Source organism: Lycium barbarum, chromosome 2 (genome assembly GCF_019175385.1).
Source record: "Lycium barbarum isolate Lr01 chromosome 2, ASM1917538v2, whole genome shotgun sequence".
Taxonomy (NCBI): domain Eukaryota; kingdom Viridiplantae; phylum Streptophyta; class Magnoliopsida; order Solanales; family Solanaceae; genus Lycium; species Lycium barbarum.
The window spans coordinates 25,191,833-25,211,231 of record NC_083338.1 but is presented as its reverse complement, the minus strand read 5'-3'; the positions used below and the strand labels follow the sequence as shown (position 1 = coordinate 25,211,231).

The 19,399-nt window shown below is 40.7% G+C and overlaps 1 protein-coding gene across 1 annotated transcript; it reads left to right on the top strand.

Moving 5' to 3' along the window:
• The first annotated feature begins 6,862 nt into the window (after positions 1 to 6,862).
• Positions 6,863 to 9,108, top strand: LOC132628469 (uncharacterized). The gene is made up of 2 exons (XM_060344245.1): positions 6,863 to 7,324; positions 8,692 to 9,108. Exons 1-2 carry the CDS (start codon positions 6,863 to 6,865, stop codon positions 9,106 to 9,108), a joined length of 879 nt encoding a protein of 292 aa, XP_060200228.1.
• Positions 9,109 to 19,399: the final 10,291 nt, after the last annotated feature.

The window sequence follows — 19,399 nt, the reverse complement described above, 5'->3', positions numbered from 1 at the left end:
TCTGGATGATATTCTCACGGAGAAATTCTACAAGGGCTTAGATACAATGAATCAGATTGTTGTCAATACTGCCGCGGGAGGATGCTTCATGGACAAGTCATTTATCGCTATCACCCGTTTGCTTGATAAACTCACCACCCACAATCAAGCTTGGCATTCAACTGATAGTGAGAGTCTCTCTTATGGTAGTCCATCACTAGCTGCCGTTGCAAAAGAAAACCATGAGAGAGATCATGCCTTTGCTCAATTGCAAACCACGGTGGATTTATTTCAAAGAAGTTGGCAGAAAAGGATGCAGAAGGGGTAAATGTTGTTGAGGAGTTACCACCTCATCCACAGGGAATGTATCAAGTCCCTGAGGGGATGTACCAAGATAGGCAACAACATTATGAAGATGCTAATTATGTCAACAACTCGCAAGGGGGTTATCAAAGGTAAAATTATCAAAGTCCGGGCCATCACCCATGGCAAAAGCCTCAACACCAATTTCAAGGGAACAATTATAGCAGAAATGAGCACGGAAATCCAAATCAAGGGAATTACAATAGCAACAATTATGGCAACAAGAGCTCGAACCCCTACATTCCACCAAGGGGGCAAGCACCAAGTTCCCAATGGTGGAGAGATAATTCAGCTAGCAACTCTGCTAGCAATGCTGCTAATGATTCTGTGGAGCTGAAAAGTATGATGCAGAAATGCTAATGAATCGGGAAAGAACTGAGAGCACGATAAAGGGAATGTCTCAGGTTCAACTATCTCATTCAGCTTCCATTCAGAAGCTTGAATCGCAATTCAGAGACCTTTCCAGAGAAGTGTATACTCCTCAACGTGGACAACTACCAAGTGATACAGTTCCAAACCCGAAAGGTAGTGGGGTAAACTCTATGGAGCATGTAGCTGCTATTAGCACCCGAAGTAGAAAAATACTTCAAGGTGCTGATAAAAAGGTGATTGATCTCGAGCCAATTGTTGAAGAAGAAGCACAACCTGATGTATCTGATGTTATTGTGGAGGAAGAAACAGAGGAGAAAGTCCCTATTATAGCTGAAGAGGAGCAAAATCTTGATAATCTCAAGGCACAAGGAGAAAAACATGAAAAGGGGAAGGCAAAACTTTCTGGCGCTCTACGCCCTTTGAGTCAAATGTTCAAATCTTCACCGCCTTTTCCTCAAAGGCTAGTGAAGAAAACAGAAGATGAAAAGTGTTTGCGATTTTATGATCAACTCAAGCAATTGACGATGAACATTCCTTTCATGGATGCTGTCCAAGAAATGCCTGGGTTTGCTAAGTATTTGAAGAATCTCTTAACAAAGAAGAAGAAGCCATTGAAACACGACACTGTGGGTATCACTCATCGCGTTAGTGCTATTATTTCCAAGACCACAATGCAAAAAAGGGAAGATCCTGGAGCATTCACCATTCCATGTACCATAGGGCAGCAGGATTTTTCCAAGGCGTTGTGTGATAACGGAGCTAGCATAAATCTTATGCCCTTTGAGATTTTCTAGAGATCAGGATTAGGGATACCAAATCCAACTACCATGAGGTTGCAGATGGCTGACAGATCGATAAAAAGGCCAGTTGGGGTAGTTGATGATGTGCTTGTTCCAATTGGGGAATTCCTACTGCCGACAGATTTCGTGATTCTTGACTATGCTATTGATCAAGAAATTCCTATTATTCTGGAGAGACCTTTTCTTGCTACAGGGAGGGCTCTTATGGATTCAGAGAAGAATGAAATCAAGTTCCAGGTGAACGATGACGAGGTGACTTTTCACGCCAGCAAGGGTATGAAATTGCCTAGTCTTTATCAAAGTATTTCAGTCATTAATTCTGTTGATGTGGTGGATGAAGCGGTAGAATTCAAGATGGAGGAAGAATGCTTGGGTGAAGCATTATCGGCCATTTTGTTAAATTTTGATGCAGAAGAAATGGAGGGATATATTGAGACGGTGAATTCACTCACCGGTCTGGGGTCTTACTCTTATGAGCCCAAGAAATTGTCTCTTGATTTAGAGAAACGAACAACTCCTCCAGCAAAACCGTCAATTATTGAGACATCGAAGTTGGAGCTCAAGCAACTTTCATACCATCGTAGATATGAGTTTCTTGGAGCAAATGCCACCCTCCTAGTTATTGTGTCATCCGTTCTGAATGAGGGCCAAACTCATAGACTCATCGCAGTTTTGAGGAAACATTTGAGAGCTTTAGGTTCGACTATTGCAGACATCCGAGGGATTCCCTCTGGAATTTGTGAGCACCGAATTCAGTTGGAGGAGGAAAGTTCAGCAAGTGTTGAGCATCAGAGAAGATTGAATCCACCGATGCAAGAGGTGGTAAAGAAAGAGATTATTAAGTGGCTAGATGCTGGGGTGGTTTACCCGATTGCCAACAGTCCATGGGTAAGTCCAGTCCAGTGTGTGCCAAAGAAAGGGGGCATCACTGTTGTCCCTAATTCTAAAAATGAGTTGATTCCTACAAGAACTGTCACCGGTTGGAGAGTGTGTATGGACTACAGGAAGCTGAACACTGCATATTGCAAGGATTATTTCCCGATGCCTTTTATTGATCAAGTGCTTGATCGGTTAGCTGGAAGGTCTTATTATTGTTTCTTGGATGGGTACTCAGGTTACAGCCAAATCAACATTGCATTGGAAGACCAAGAAAAGACTACTTTCACTTATCCCTATGGGACATTCTCTTTCAGCCGGATGCCATTTGGTCTTTGCAATGCCCCAGCTACTTTCCAATGATGCATGATGTCTATATTCTCTGACATGGTTGAAAAATTTCTTGAAGTCTTCATGGATGACTTCTCTGTGGTGGGAGATTCATTCGATGAATGTTTAGACCATCTTGATCGGGTGCTACAAAGGTGTGAGGAGACAAACCTCGTTCTCAACTGGGAAAAGTGTCATTTTATGGTAAAGGAGGGAATTGTCCTTGGCCATAAGATTTCCGAAAGAGGGATTGAGGTTGATCAAGCAAAAATCGATGTGATTTAAAAACTCCCTCCACCCATCTCAGTAAAAGGGGTTCGGATTTTCTTGGGGCACGCTGGATTCTATAGAAGATTTATCAAAGACTTCTCCAAAATTGCAAACTCAATGTGCAAACTCTTGGAAAAGGAGTTCAAATTCAATTTTGATAAGAAATGCATCAAGGCTTTCGATGACTTGAAGCTAAAATTAACCTCTGCCCCTATTGTTGTGTCCCCGGATTGGTCGTTACCCTTTGAATTAATGTGTGATACCAGTGGTCTTGCAATTGGCGCTGTGCTAGGTCAGCGGCTCAACAAAATCTTGCTCCCAATTTATTATGCCAGCAAAACACTAAATGGAGCTCAACTAAACTATACAGTAACGGAGCAGGAACTACTTGCTATTGTGTATGCCTTTGAAAAGTTCCGGGCTTATTTATTGGGTGCCAAGGTAGTGGTTCACACTGACCATGCTGCCCTGCGATATTTGATGGCTAAAAAAGATGCTAAGCCTCGGTTGATAAGATGAGTGTTGTTGCTACAGGAATTTAACTTTGAAGTCAAAGACCGAAAAGGGTCAGAAAATCAAGTAGCTGACCATCTCTCCAGACTTGAAGCACCAGGGAGACCGATTGATGTGCTAGATATTGATGACTTTTCCGGATGAAAGAGTCTTCTTGGCAATCTCTAATGATGTGGCACCATGGTATGCCGATATTGCCAATTATTTGGTAACTGGCATTGTTCCTGAAGATTTGAAGGCATATCAAAAGAAGTAATTCTTTAGAGATTGCCGACAGTATTATTGGGATGAGCCTTACTTATTCAGGACTTGTGCAGACAATATGATCAGAAGATTTGTGGCTGAATCTGAGGTGATGGATATTTTGAAGGCTTGTCATGATTCTCTGGTTGGTGGGCATCACAGTGGAAATAGAACTGCAGCCAAGGTGCTAGAGTGTGGCTACTATTGGCCAGCCATCTATCGTGATGCGAATATGTTGGCACGTTCTTGTGATAAATGCCAACGATAGGGCACAATAGGTCGGAAGCATGAAACACCGATGAATTTTGTGCTTGAGGTAGAGCGCTTTTATGTGTGGGGCATTGATTTTATGGGGCCCTTCGTGAGCTCATATGGCCTGAAATATATTCTTGTTGCGGTAGATTATGTCTCCAAGTGGGTGGAGGCGGTGGTCTTGCCTAACAATGATGGTAGGAGAGTCAATGCCTTTCTAAAAAAGAACATCTTTACTAGATTTGGTACTCCTAGAGCTATTATTAGTGATGGTGGTTCTCATTTCTGTAACAAACCATTTGCTGCTCTTCTTGAAAAATATGGCGTGCATCACAGGGTTGCCACTCCATATTATCCTCAGACGAGTGATCAGGTTGAAGTCTCCAACAGAGAGATAAAAAGCATCTTGGCAAAGACGGTTAATATGAATCGCACTGACTGGTCCAAAAAGTTGGATGATGCTCTATGGGCATATAGCACGGCGTTCCAAACGCCTATTGGTACTTCACCTTATAAGTTGGTATTTGGGAAGGCATGTCATTTGCCTATTGAGCTTGAGCATAAGGCCCTTTGGGCATTGAAAAAGCTGAACATGGATTGGCATGAAGCAACAAAGCTGAGGTTGTTTCAAATCAACGAGATGGATGAATTTAGGTACAATGCCTATGAAAGTGCAACACTGTACAAGGAAAAGATGAAATACTATCATGACTTGAAGATCCTCAAAAGGGATTTTCAGCCGAAGGACTTGGTCTTTTTGTACAATTTGCGCCTAAAGTTATTTCCGGGCAAGCTAAAGTCTCGATGGTCAGGTCCGTTTGAAATCGCAAGTGTTTCCCCAAATGGAAGTGTCATTGAGGTGAAAACCGAGGATGGCACTCGGACTTTTAAAGTGAATGCACAAAGAGTAAAGCACTACCATTGGTGCATTGATGATAGTAAGGTGGTTGATAGGTATCGTTTGAAATACGGTTCCTAAACTGGAAATTAAGGTATCACGTCGAGCTGTGACGTTAAACCAAGCGCTGTGTGGGAGGCAACCCACATTTACTGCTTTATAAGTACTTTAAATTTCGTATTTCCTTTGTTTTCTTTTATGTTTTTTATGTTTGCTGATGTGGTAGGATTCTGAGGACTAAAGAGGCCAAAAGAAAGTAAGTGCTAAGTTTGCAAGGAAAGGACGCTCCACGTTACGGCCCGTAACTCATGTTACGGTTCGTATAATGGAGCATAACAAGAGAGAAAAAAATGCAGAAATCACTGAAGGATGAGGGAAAAGTGTTACGGTCTGAGTTACGGACCGTTGATCGCGTTACGGATCGTAACACATGAGCGTAACCTTGACAACAATCTGGGCAGCCACTGGAAAAATTGCACCCGTTACGCCAGGTAATACGGACCGTAACACGAGTTACGGTCCATCGGCTGTAGTGCCATGTCATTAATGAAAATTGAAAACGGGGTCGTTTGGTTGACCGTAACACGAGTTACGTCTCGTACCTGATGTTACGATCTGTAACTCCAAGCGTAACGGTCGGGCATGTTTAAATACATCACCCAACGGTTACACTTTCAAATTCAACCGGTGGTTAACCTATTTTTAACCCCCCCTCTCCCCCATAACTGCCCTCATCCTCTCTTCATCTCCCCATCACCATCTCACCATCTCTCCATATTTCTTTTACAATAGTTGTTGTGTTTCTCTTCAAATTCCATCGCTGTTTTGCTTTAATCTCGAGTTTCATTCAAGCATCGCCAATGATCAGGTATGATAATGTGTTGACTCTCTCTCGTCTTTCATCTATCGATAGGATTGGTATGATCTTCCATGAGTCAATTCGTATACAATGCCATGTTGTTGTGATTTTGAATGATTTTGAATTCCCATTGAATAATTGCGTGGGATTTAACAATGGTAGGGGGTTGGGTTTGGTATGATTACTGTTTGAGAGACTCGTGGGCACAAGGACATTGTCTCCCACTGAGTCGGAGGGCATCCCGATTGAAAGTTTCATTCGTGAAACTACTAAATTGGTTTGCCCACCAACTGTTCGATAAAAGGTTTCAAAGAAAACTTTGGTACAACTGGGTGAAGTCTGAGTAACCCGAGGTCTGTGAGGGGATCAACTGGTGTTTTACACCATACCCCAAGGAGCATAAAGTCAAAAATCTTGGCCTCATACTTAAACCGAAAAATTTGGAAAATCTGTGCATTTGTGGACTGATTGCCCGACGTTTAGTGTTCCGGGCCGTAACGTGTGTTACGGACCGTAACACCCCATCGTAACACTTATGATTTATGTGAAAACTTTCTGGAAATTTGGGTGACGTTACGGTAAGGTGTTACGAACCGTAACACGGTTTACGGACCGTAACATCATACCGTAACACCTATGATTTCCCGAAAACTTTCTGGAAATTTAGATGACGTTACGGTAAGGTGTTATGGACCGTAACCCAGTTGAAGGACCGTAACATCATACCGTAACACCTATGATTTTCCCAAAACTTTCTGGAAATTTTGGTCAGGTTACGGTCAGGTGTTACGGACCGTAACACGATTGACGGTCCGTAATATCATACCGTAACACCTTTGATTTCCATAAAACTTTCTGAAAATTTGGGTCACGTTACGGTAATATGTTACGGACCGTAACACGTATGACGGTCCGTCGAACGTGTTACGTTTCCTGTGTTATAAATGAACAAATTGAGTTACGGTTAAAGATACGGCCCGTAACCCCATCAACGGTACGTCAATCGTGTTACGGTGCATGAGCTTATTGAAGTCTTGAACTTAAACCAATAAGTTTTATAATTGACAAGATTCTCGTGTATCATAGCTAACTTTGCCTTCAATAGGTATGGTTAACCCAAGACAAGGAAAGAAGGTTACACCCAAGGTTGCAGGCAAAGGAAAAGGTCGCGGTGCAGGCAAAGTAACCTCACGGTTGCACGATGAAGATCAAATCAAAGACACAAGGGCTACAAAGAAGCCCGCTGCACCTAGCAGGCCAGCCTCACCATCCAAAAGTTCCTCCTCATCTGATGAGGAGAGTTCTTCTAGTTCGTCTAGCCATAGTGGACTCAGGCAGGCTATCACACCACCACACCGGCCTCAACCACCCATTAGACAGCCTACTGCGGAGGAGCGCGAACAAGAGCGCGAGCAGGAAAGGAGAGAGACTGACATCCGGATGAGGGATATGTATGAACAGGACCTCCAGTTTTCTGTGGAGGGATCTGAAGAACTATACAACAAAGGGTGTGAGCTAGCAAAGCATGAGGGGCAGGGCCCTAAGAGAAGTATTTTCGAGGAAAGGAACGTCAACTTCGATGGTCTCGATGGATATCCGGGCATCCGGGACACTCTCCATTTCCACAAGTTAGAGTTTTTGAAAAACCATGTGGGGTCCTACATCCTGGCTCTTGTTCGGGAATTCTATGCTTCTTATGGGGCTGCTGTATTCAAAGCATAGAAAAAAGGGCAGCGCGCAACTCAAGTGACGGCCATGAATGAGGTAGTAGTGCGCAAAAAGAAGATTGATGTTTCTCCGACAGCCATCAATACAGTCCTATTCGGGGAGGATTATATTGCGCCTACAACGGCGGAAGAAGGAGGGTTTGTCTACAAAATTGCACAGAAAGATAAAATCTCCGTAAAACAATGGGTGGCCTCAGTGATTGCACGGTCGGCAGATCCCGAATGGGCAATAATGGAAAAGTTGACAGCCACTACGAGGATTTGGAAAAACACCCTCACACCCGAGGCAAAGTTTTGGTGGCAGATTGTTCTGTTCCGCATCCGTCCTACCCAGGCAGATAATTATTTGACTCCGAATAGAGCTGTTCTTGTGGCTTCCCTTATGTCGAGGTATAAGATCAACATCGGAAGACTGGTAGCAGTAGATCTCCAGGAGAGAGCCACTCAACCAGCCACTTCCCTAATTCATCCATGTTTGCTCACGTTCTTATGCCTGCGCAAGGAATCAGAACCCCTCCCCTTTATCAACCACAGGGTGATCACCAGGAGTATCTATGACATCACAAAGGGGAGAGATGATATGTTGGGCCAAGGTACAATGCCATCTGCCTCATCTTATGATGTGTCGGAGGGGCCAACGGGATCAGATGTTTTACCCTTAGCTATCATGGGTGCTGAGGAAACTGCTGCGGGTCAGCCCACAGATTCTGAGGCTCCACCGGCTGACTATGCTACACAGCCCATGCCAGCTCCAGCTCCACCTACTTCGGGTGGTCCTACCTCTTCCACTGGAGCGAGCCCAGCACCGGCTCAGCCCATACCGGGAGTCCCACCCGAATTTGTGAGAAAAATGATTTTCAACTGGGAGAATTTTGGGGCAGTGGTCCTGCAAGCAGATAGGACAGATAGGCAGGTCAAGCATCTCATGACCGAGCTGAAATTGTACACCAAAAGGGCTATTGATGCAGCGTTAAGGCCGATAAAAGAACAGATGGCTGATGACCACCTACAGATCTATTCTCGGATAGATGGTATTAAGAACAGATGACGGAGCTGACTAGGACATACGCCACTGTGGAATTGGGCACTGTTTGGAGTGAGTTGCGGACACTAAAGAATGATGTGCAGAAATTGAAGGCACAGGAAGTGGCTGTTGTGACAGACCAGATTTCAAAAGTACACACAGAGTTGGTACAAATATTATAACAGCCTGTTCAGAGTCTACTCGGGGATGATCAGATTGAGGACACGGTTGATGAGGAGCAAGACGAGGAGTTGGAAGAGGATACCCACTCTTTGGCTAAAGGGAAGCGCAGGAGAGCCACGCTAGATGATGAAAACCTTGATCCCATTCTTAAGAGTCTTGATCCGTTTGATGCTTTGCGCCCACAGAATGAGGAGGAGGAGGAGCGGCGAACATTGAAGAAGATCCGACATGAGTCCCAGCTGGGTTCTGACACCACTGGAGCGACTTCTAGCTCAGCCCATCCCATTGAGCCGGCTCACCATACTTCTGCTCCACCCACTGAGACTGGGACTTCTAGTGTTGGCCAGCCTGATACCACCATTGCTTCTACCTCCGAGGTTACCCAACCTCATGATGTTACAGCACATCCAAGTGCCTAGTTGTTATATCCCGTATTTTATACATTCGGATATTTCAAGGTGGTCGTGGTAGGTTAAGGGAAAGACTATGTTCCAACATTATTTCAATATACAAGTTGTTTATTAGTATGGAAATATTGAGAAAGGTTAAGGGTAAAAAGGAAAATTTACAAAATGGCTCATGGAAATATTAAGGGAAGTTTGGGGTTAGAAGTGAATTATGGAAACTTGTAAGTCTTGAAAAAAAAAAAAAGAGTGATGACTATCCAAGATTAAGTCATCTTTTTAATTTAAGAAAATTTGAGAAACTTCAAGAAGAGGACATGTGTCCACTTGGTATTGGGAGGAGCTATATATATATATATGAAAAGAGATGACCAAGCAAGACAAAACTATTCATGAAAATTCAAGAATAAACCTTGGAGAAAAAATTGAGGCCATTCGGCCATGAGTCCAAAAAAATGTGTCCATGGAAATTGATCAAGAAAAATTAATTTCTTCTAGCAATTCAACCAATTGGAAGGTCCACTTTAAGGTGAAGGAGTTGTTGGAGCCATTAAATCATCCATTTGTGCAATATACAAATCCTAGACAAGTGAGAAGTGAGTGAAAAAAGGTAAGATTTAATCTTCTTCTATATGTTATGGATGGTTTGTATATGTTATAGAGTGAAGAAATGGATGAAATTCATGAAACTGTGGATAATATGTTGTAGCCGTGCAAGTTGGAGCTTGGCCGAATATGTGTTGTGTTGTGTAGATGTGATGAATTGATTTTACTTAGAATTTTAATTGTTGTTGTGGTAGATTCTATGATGAGAAATGAGGATTTAATGTCTTGAAATGAAGTTGTAATCGTTGTGGTGTCGTTATGGAAGTTAATGTGACACTAGCATAAATTCTTATATTTGTATGAATGAAGTTGTTAATGTAAAATGTTGGTGGAATTCATGAATTTGGAAGTGAGACATTTGTTTGGAAGATTGTAAGTTGGGTTGTTATTGTTCTTGTTGAATTTGGGAGATGTCGGGTGAAGTAGTAGGTTGATTGAGTTGTTTTGAATATTATGTGAATTGAATTGAATAAAAATGAAATGTTGTTGAATTGTATGACAAAGGTTGTTAATATTAGAATGCGTCTTGAATTGATTGTTGATGTTGTTGGCACGATTGTTGGTATTGTTGTTGATAGTTTGGCCGAGTTCAATTCTCGGATTGTTGATTGATGATTTGGGCCGAGTTAGATTCTCGGGGATGGCGTATTTATAGGGGAAATGCTGCCGAAATTTCGGCAGAATATAAATGAATTCATTTGAAGGATTGAGACGAGTATATGATAAATAGTCTAATGATTGTGCCAATCTTCTTGAATGTAGACTAGCGATATGCGAGTTTGGACAATTAAGCGTAGCCGATAGGACGTGGAGCAGGTATGTTAAGGCTCGTCCCTTTCTTTCAAAGGCATGATTCCGATGTTATGATTTCATAATTGCTTCCATGTTCTCTTTGTTTCAAAAGTTAGATGTTTACGACTCTAAGGCATGATTACTTTCCCGATAACCCTTCAATGTTTTCCAAAATGTCCGTATTTTTCCAAAACAAAGGTTTATGGTATTGTAAGCTTTTATGACAAAAACGATGGATATGCTTTACAATGACTTCGATGAGGTCGAGTATGAGAATATTTCTATGATGACTATGATAAGAATGATTTTCCAAAAACGGCTTCTGAAACGTTCGTAGAAGGTTCTATACTTCAAACGCTCATAACTTTCTTATACTAAGTCGGATTGACCCGAAACTCGTTTCTGAGTCTGCAGGTGTCGGTTTATGTTCGCTGTTATTCGTCGCTAGTCTCATCTTATAATTATCGTTCCTTCAAGGTGAGACAATGCGACCATGGTTATTCCATAATATAATCGGAGGTTACCGACTTTACGCCACCCCGATGGATACATGACTTTCTTTGGGCTCTCCTGCATGCTGCTTATATGATATATGTATATGTATATGTATATGGGGAAGATGGGGAAAAGGGCCATATGTTGCGCTATAGACGCATTGCCACCTGGTCAGTTGGCGTAATATCATCCCGGACGCGGGATGCCCGGACGCGGGTTGCCCGGACGCGGGACATATGTGAGGGAGCTGACGTATTCGGCGCTATGACATGATATGTTCTATTTTCTATATATATGAACAAGAAATGTTTTTCAAAGAAAGTTAAGCATGCATGGCATCCGCCCTAAGAGGCACTCAGATGTACAGGTTACTCTTCTATCTCATGATATGCTTTATATGTCCATTCTTTTATTATTCATATTTATACGCCTTACTATGTTACTATTCATGTCTTACATACTCAGTACATTGCTCGTACTGACCCCCTTTTCTTCGGGGGCTGCGTTTCATGCCACGCAGGTACACCCAGACGAGTAGAAGCTATTATAGAAGATGTTCCAGCGGAGTTGGCAAGCTCCACTTGCTCTGGAGTGTTGCCGGGTCAGAGTACTATGCTATGATGTCTTGTTCGAGGTTAGAGACTTTGCAGACAGAGTCGTGGGTGTAGTATGTCAGTCTTGGAAGCAGCTTCACCAGCCGATGTGTCTTACAGTATTATGTTACAGATCCATTGTGATTACAGATTATAATTGATTCGAGTACAATGAAGGAAAAGTTTTTGGAAGCTTTATTAAGTACTCCATTCTTATTTGATTTAAGGGTCTAAAGAGATTAAGTATGTAATAAGAGTCAGTAGGTTCGCTCGACTCCGAATATGGTGTCGGGTGCCCATCACACCCTAGTAGGATCAGGGTGTGACACTAGTGCGCTCCAGGGAGGCCCTCTATTCTATTAATGGACTATATAGATGCCTTGAGAGCAATGCATGTTTCTAAGTTGGGGGTGTAGGGTAATTGCTGGTATTGTTGGTATTGTTTTGGTATATAGGATATTGTTTGTTATTGTTTTTGTTTTTGTTGGTATTGTTTTTCGCTTTTGTTGGTATTTTTTTTAATTGTGATATTAAGTATGTGTTTAGGACCCTCTTCGGCTGTTCTTTGCCATGTGTTCTTTTCCCGAAGAATGTTATTTATGTTGAACTTGGAATGTTTAGGATGTTTAGTTAAGAGTAAAGTAATAATGACTTAAGTGGTGGTGGTCCGTGTTTTCTAGCATATATAAAAGTGTTTTTACAAGTCAATGATATCCCTCCGAAAAATAATTTGTGATGTGCATCAAGAATGGGTTGTTGATATTGACATGTATGGTTTTTTTAATGACATTGAAAATAAAGGGTGTCCATGTGTGTGAAATCTTCAAACGGAAGTGAAGTCGAAATATTTAAACAATCTTTATGCCATTGTGTTGTGAGTTCTTAGTTTATATTTGTGTATGATGCTTGTAATCTAGAACTTGCCCGATTGGTCGTGCGTGAATTCTAAGGAGAGATTGATTGTGAAGTGATCTTAGGCTTTCTTTGTATTGACTCCAAAGCCTGTTTATCTTAAATGAGCCTAGCCCGTACAGAAAATGATCCCTAGTCTCCCATTTTGAGCCTATAGACTTTTTCTTTGATTAGCCGTGAACTAACCTCCTTCCCTTCTGTGAATAAACCCATTTGGCACCAAGTCCCTCCTTGACACTAAAGAATGACAAATGAGGCTAAAAGCCTAAGTTGGAGGTGATAAGCGAAAGATGCGGATAATGAGGCTAAAAGCCTAAGTTGGGGGTGATAAGTGAAAGATGCGGAAAATAAGGCCAGAGGCCTGTTGGGGGTGATCGTGAGTATTGCGGGGCATGATTCAGTGTGAGTATAAAAAAATGTGTATATTTATAGATATAGACATGTATATAGATAAAAAAAAGTGTATATATAGATATATAAGTTGTAAATAAATCCACTCTGAAGCTGTAGGGTCAGAAATAAAAGGAAGAAAGGTGAATGAAGTCAAAATGAAGTGTCAAGGAGGGTGAGTCACCATTATCCAAATATTCATCCTACCCGTCCCTAAGCCAATGTTACAAGCCTCAAAAGTCCTAATGTGATCACAGTCGAACTGTTCAAAGTTGAAGGCATGGAAAATAAAGGCAAGCCTATGGTATGTGCACGCATGGTATGCAAATTTCTTTGTGAGTGTGAGTGTCCTTCTCTCTCTTTAGTCTTATGTCCCATTTATTTTGTAAATATGTGTTGGGACATTCTTTGGTCTATGTGAGGGCGTAAGGATTGTAGATTGCAAAGTAACTGGCTTTCCGGAAGTTGAAATTCATGTGCATAGAGACTCCCATACTATGATTGTGTCATTAATTGAGGTTTCATAGTGAATTGCAATTGTTCTGAAATGTGCATCTTGTTTCACAAATAGGATGTGGATAAGAGCCCAATACTTTTCTTGGATTGAAGAGTCTGTGTTAGAAACACATGCCAAAACCACCGTAGTCATTCTTATTTTGCTAGATGTCGTGTGTTAGTAGTGAGTCGTGTTGTAGTTGGTTGAGGACAAGCAAAAGCTTAAGTTGGGGGTGTTGATGTTCGGCACATTTTATGCCTTTGTAACTAGAAGTGTTGCTTATTTTTAAGTGTTTTTACATCGTTTCTTATGTTATTTTGGTGTTTTGTAGGGTTGGTTGACTAAGGAACAGAAATGATAAGAAATGCTGAAAAACGGACAACTTGGAGCAAAAGGACGGTCCGTAACTCGAGTTACGGACCGTAACGTGATCCGTACCAGAGAGGAAGATCCAGATACGTGCCGCTATAAAGGACAATCTGTAAATCATGTTACGGGTCGTAACGTGTACCGTAAGCTGAGGAAAATTTCTAGAAAGAAGCCCTATTTGTGTCACAGGTTACGCCCAGAAGGACGGTCTGTAACTCAGGTTACGGGGCGTAACGTCAGGGCGTAACGCGTTGGCCACTTAAGACTAAGGCCATGATCTGCTGGAAGATACAGACCGTAACCTGTGTTACGGTCCGTCGCAAGAAGCCGTGGCGGTTGACCTAATCAAGCTGACAAAGTACGAAATCGAAGGACGGACCGTAACCTGTGTTACAGTCCGTAACGATGCCGCGTAAGGGTGTTTTTGTCCAGAAACTTGGCATGATTTTTGGCCCTATAAATACTTAAAGTTAGGGTTTTAATTCATAATTCTGATTTTCTTTGGAGCATTAACTTTAAGTCTTGAATATTTGAAGTGGTTGGAGCATTTAAAGCACCAACTTCACTTCCATTCCATATTGTATTAGCATCGTAAGTATATTATGTTAACTTTTAAGCTTTCTTTGTTAACCAAAATGATGAGTAGCTAATTTTAATTCTAGGGTTGTGTATCCCATGATGGGTATTATGTGAATGGGTTTTTACTATTGATATATGCATAATGGTTGTTAGTATTTATTCTATCTTTGTGCGTTAGCATTGGGTAATGATTGCAAACATTAGCCTAAGCCATTATACTAACTTTTCTTGGGAAAGAGAGTCAGTATTGGTAAGATTGAATAACAATGACTCGGGGAGTTAACCCTCGTTTAATAGACTAACTTGGGGATAAGAACAAGTCTGATTGGCATTATTGGTCGCTCTTCGATTTCAACACTTTTACATTTGGAAAAATCATAAAGGGGAAATACGGCCTAACTGTTGGGAAACATTAGGAAGTCCTTAAGAGATCAAGTGCATACTCTTAGAACAACCATTAGAAATATATCACATTGAAACCTGAAGCATAGTATCTAATCAAAATGGGGAACACAACCTTAGTCTCTCTCTCGCATTAAGTACAATTCAAGTCAAAGTATTCAATTACATTACTCGACAAATATTTCAAACTATTCGGAATAGGATTAAAGCCTTTAAAGACTAGTATCGCATACAATTAGTACCCTTTTCTCTCCATATTCCCTGTGGGATTCGACCCCAACCTTGTTTGGGTTACTATATTTGACAACGTCCGCTTTACGCCATTAATAGGTGTAATTTGAGCATATCAGTGATCAAGCTGGTCTCGGAATGGAAGAATAATATGGTGCATATCCACATCCCGGTCAAAACCCGCAGTCCACCGCCTCGCATAAGGCATGTCAATATCGAGGTGGTGCCTAGGTACGGGCTGAAAGGGCAGCATCCTCTCCCACGCCCATAACTGTAAACGATATTAGAAAATACGATTTTTTAGTCGTCGTTTCAAGAGGTTTGTTTACAATAGAGGAACACACACTTACAATATTACTTGGAGAAGAGCAAAAAATCCACACACATCGCTGACGGCACCAATAGAGGCTCGGCATAGGCATCTGTAAAGGTACACCAAAACAGCACCGCCCCAGCTGTAGTCTCCTAAGCGGTCCAGATGCTCCAAGAAGACCAAATATCGTAAATTGACAAAGGCAACTAATGAGTTCGGGAGCAAGATGCCCCCGAATATAATAAGCAGGTATAAACGGGCATGACGATCAACAACGTCCTGCTGGGTGCTGTCCTCAACAGGATCCAGACCCTCCAAATAAGTGCAGAGTGCACTAATCTGAACCCGACTCTGTCCTGACCTCTGGCCCTCGGCACTAGGCACGAAGTGGTGAGCCTAGTCAAGTCCGTCACCCATGTATTACCAGGAGGAGGCTCGTACCGAGTGTATAATGTCTCTCCATCTACCCGCAATCCAAAGAGGACCTCCACATCCTGAAGTGTAATCGTGGCCTCACCGGTGCGAAGATGGAAAGTTTGTGTCTCCGGCCTCCACCGCCCAACCATGACCGTCATGAGCGCCCAATCGTGCTGTACCCGACTAACGGAAATGCAACGATAGATGCAGCCCCAAAATAATATCTCTATGACGCGGGGGTGTGGGGGCGCTCGTGTAAAAAAGTCCACGCTCTCTGCAGCCTACGGGGACGGAGCCTAATCGATATCCCTATAGTAGCAGCCCATAATAACTCTGACCTATGATTGCCTTGCAAAGACAATACTGATCTATCATCAGGCCCTGGGTGAACAGCGGGCCCCGAGTGATCATCCGGCCCCGGGGGAACATTCGAATCCATGAAAGAGTACGATCTGTACAAACTAAATTAGTCATTATTCTTAAAATGAAAGAGAAATTATATTAACTAATTAATAATTTGTAGGGAATATGTGAATTATGCTGTATTATATCTTGTGAATAATTAACATGGGATAAACAATTTCACAAATAAATAAAGTAAGAATGGCATAATTAACATAATACGAGATTACTATATTTGTGGGATATGTAGTCTTTATGTACGTGTGTTGCACGAATATTTCTTGTCGATTTTTATAATATTATTTATATTCTATTGATAAGCAACTTGAAAAAATAATATCTACTTATTATCTTGAATACAATATTTATTTTGAATGTATAAAAATCAAATATTTACTTCCTCGCACGATTCTGAATATTTGATTTGGTAATTTTGTTATCAATCTTTATTAGATAGTCTTTTCCAAAAATTATTTTCACTCTCCAACCAAATATTGGAAGAAAATAATTATTTTCAATATAAATTTTATCATATTAAATGTGTAGTAAATTTAATATGTGATAGTAAGGACACAGAATTTTGAATTATGTGATGGCAAAGACTTTTAAGTTAATTAGTTTGGGAATCGAAATTCAGCAGTAATATTTGTTTAGAACTCGATTTTGAGTATGCGATATATTTTTAGTTGACCAAATAGCCAACACAAATATGATAAAATTAGACTAAAAGAGTATATTCATCGACCACATATTTTCCTACAAACTTTGCATTTTATCGTTAACGTATGTATTTATGAAATTCATAATAATTTGTATTTCCGTGAACATAAATATTAAAAGAAGAACTTTAACTATTCTTTTTTAGATAATATTTTTTTATTTAACATATATATTCATGCTTTTAAAATAATACATATTTAACAATTCATAATCAATTAACAAAATAATAATTCATTAACAATTAACAAACTATCAATTCATAATCAACATTTAACAACTAATTAATTAATAATTGCATATTTTACAAATAATAGTACATTACTATATTAAACAATTCATAAACAATTAACAAATTAACAACTCATAAACATATAACAAATTAACAATTCATAAACATTTAACAAATTAACAATTCATAAATATATAACAAATAATGAATTAGCCAAAAAAAAAAAATGGAATAGTGGCAAAAGTGTCACGCCCCAAAACCCACCCTAGACGTGACCGGCATCCGACGTCATGAACAACATCGGAAGAACCTAAACAACACAATAATAATACTTGAACCCGCCAGGTTCAACATTCGCCTCCAACAATTTATAAATTAAATGTAACACATCATGAACACATGAATTAAATCAGCGGAAGTCTTTATAAGTAATAGCCATCAACGTGGCAAACACCCATTAAGTCGTACGAGACTTTTGACAATCTACCCACAATTCTGACAACTATCTATGGAGCTTCTAAGAGACATACCAATCGTCAAACTTCGGGACGCAGCCCGTAAATCTAGAATAATAAACGAAACAGGAAGTGTCCCACGAACAAGGATGTGGGCTCACCAAATCAGCAGAAGCAGCAAATTCTCTTAAGCGTCGAAAGTATCACGAACCTGCTCTTCTCCGTTACCTAACATACCATTAAAAACAACAATGGTATGCCTGAGTACTTTCGTACTCAGTGAGTGCCTCGGGGACAACAAGTATTATAAAAATAAAATATAATAATACATAAAGAAATCAGTTCTGAAAAGATAGCATAAAAACAGTCATTCCACTTTGTGATTCTCAATATCATTTGTTAAACAGTTTACAAAGCCATTAATCAATATAAAAACAAGTATTCAGCATGTGTATCTCCATAAGAATTATCAAAACCGATTATAAAGTCTTTTGTTAAGTTACAACTTTTAATTATGCCTTTCAAATTGATCATGATTGTCAACAACAGTTCCATGAGAGATTACAAATATTACACATGCCGACACAGGCCCAAGAATCAATCATATCGAGGGGATGACCGTAGGGTTCCCTTGTCACAACGCACCACACCGGATTATAAAGTCTCAGTGACCACTCATCCTCCCGAATGGCTAGGCATAAACACACCGGAATATGAAATCCCCGGTGACCACTCATCCTCCCGAATGGCTAGTTGTAAGCACACCGGAATATAAAAACCTCGTACCACTCATCCTCCCGAATGGCTAGGCGTAAGCACACCGGAATATGAAATCTCCGGTGACCACTCATCCTCCTTAATGGCTAGGCATAAGCACACCGGATTATGAAATCCCCGGTGACCACTCATCCTCCCGAATGGCTAGGCATAAACATAACAATAAAGTACATGGCATAGAAGCCGATTCACAAATTGTCGCAAAGCAGTCACACCGTCAATAACATTAAAGTTCATTACGCATATCGATCAACGAAAGACATATTAACTTAACTCCTTACCATTTACCATGCCAAGCATTTCACTTACGAATTCAATATCACCACAAGCCACTCACAGGCAACAAGATACAAAGCAAGCCACTCATAGGCAAACTAATCAATCAATCGATACTCCGGGTTAGGAAACCATGGAGGCTAATCGTCCTCTAGACTAGCACAACAGTAGATACTCCGGGCTAGGAAGAAACGGAGGATAATCGTCCTCTGGACTAGCACAGCAATAGATACTCCGGTCTAGGAAGATACAGAGGCTAATCGTCCTCTGGACTAGCACAACAATAGATACTCCGCGCTAGGAAGCAACGGAGGCTAATCGTCCTCTGGACTAGCACAGCTTGCCCATACAGGCCCAAACACAAACAAAATAAAAATCATGTCATATTACCAAATTATCAATCATGGCTTAGAGCCGAATCTCACTTCTCAAGTCATCATCTCAAATAGAGGCATTTCAAGTTACAACCGATTGAGAATCTTATTCAAATATCTTATTCAATTTCAAGTTTAAGAAACCCATTTAACAACAAAACAAGTTGAAGGTCCAACCTTTAGAAGATTAAGTTCTATCATCCAATAATGGGGAAAAGCGAGTTTAACAAAGTAGCATAGTTTGTGTAAGGTTCGATGTGGGCTTGACCCTACACACGCATGACCTTGTCTAAAAGAAATCATCTTTGTAGTCAAATTATCGTTACGGACCATTATGCCATATTGAAAGGATAAGTCATTCCAACCAATGTTTGAAAACGTATAACTTCTTTACGAAAGATTTTCATGTCTTAAATCATCAATGAGAATATCATTACGAACCCTTAACCATAATTATTAAGCATATATTATAGAGGAA

Excerpts from the sequence above, each read along its gene's own strand:
- LOC132628469 (XM_060344245.1), top strand. The coding sequence starts at position 6,863 with ATGGTTAACCCAAGACAAGGAAAGAAGGTTACACCCAAGGTTGCAGGC. Across the intron at positions 7,325-8,691 it reads GTATTTTCGAGGAAAGGAAC|CCTGTTCAGAGTCTACTCGG; the intron begins GTCAACTTCGAT and ends ATATTATAACAG.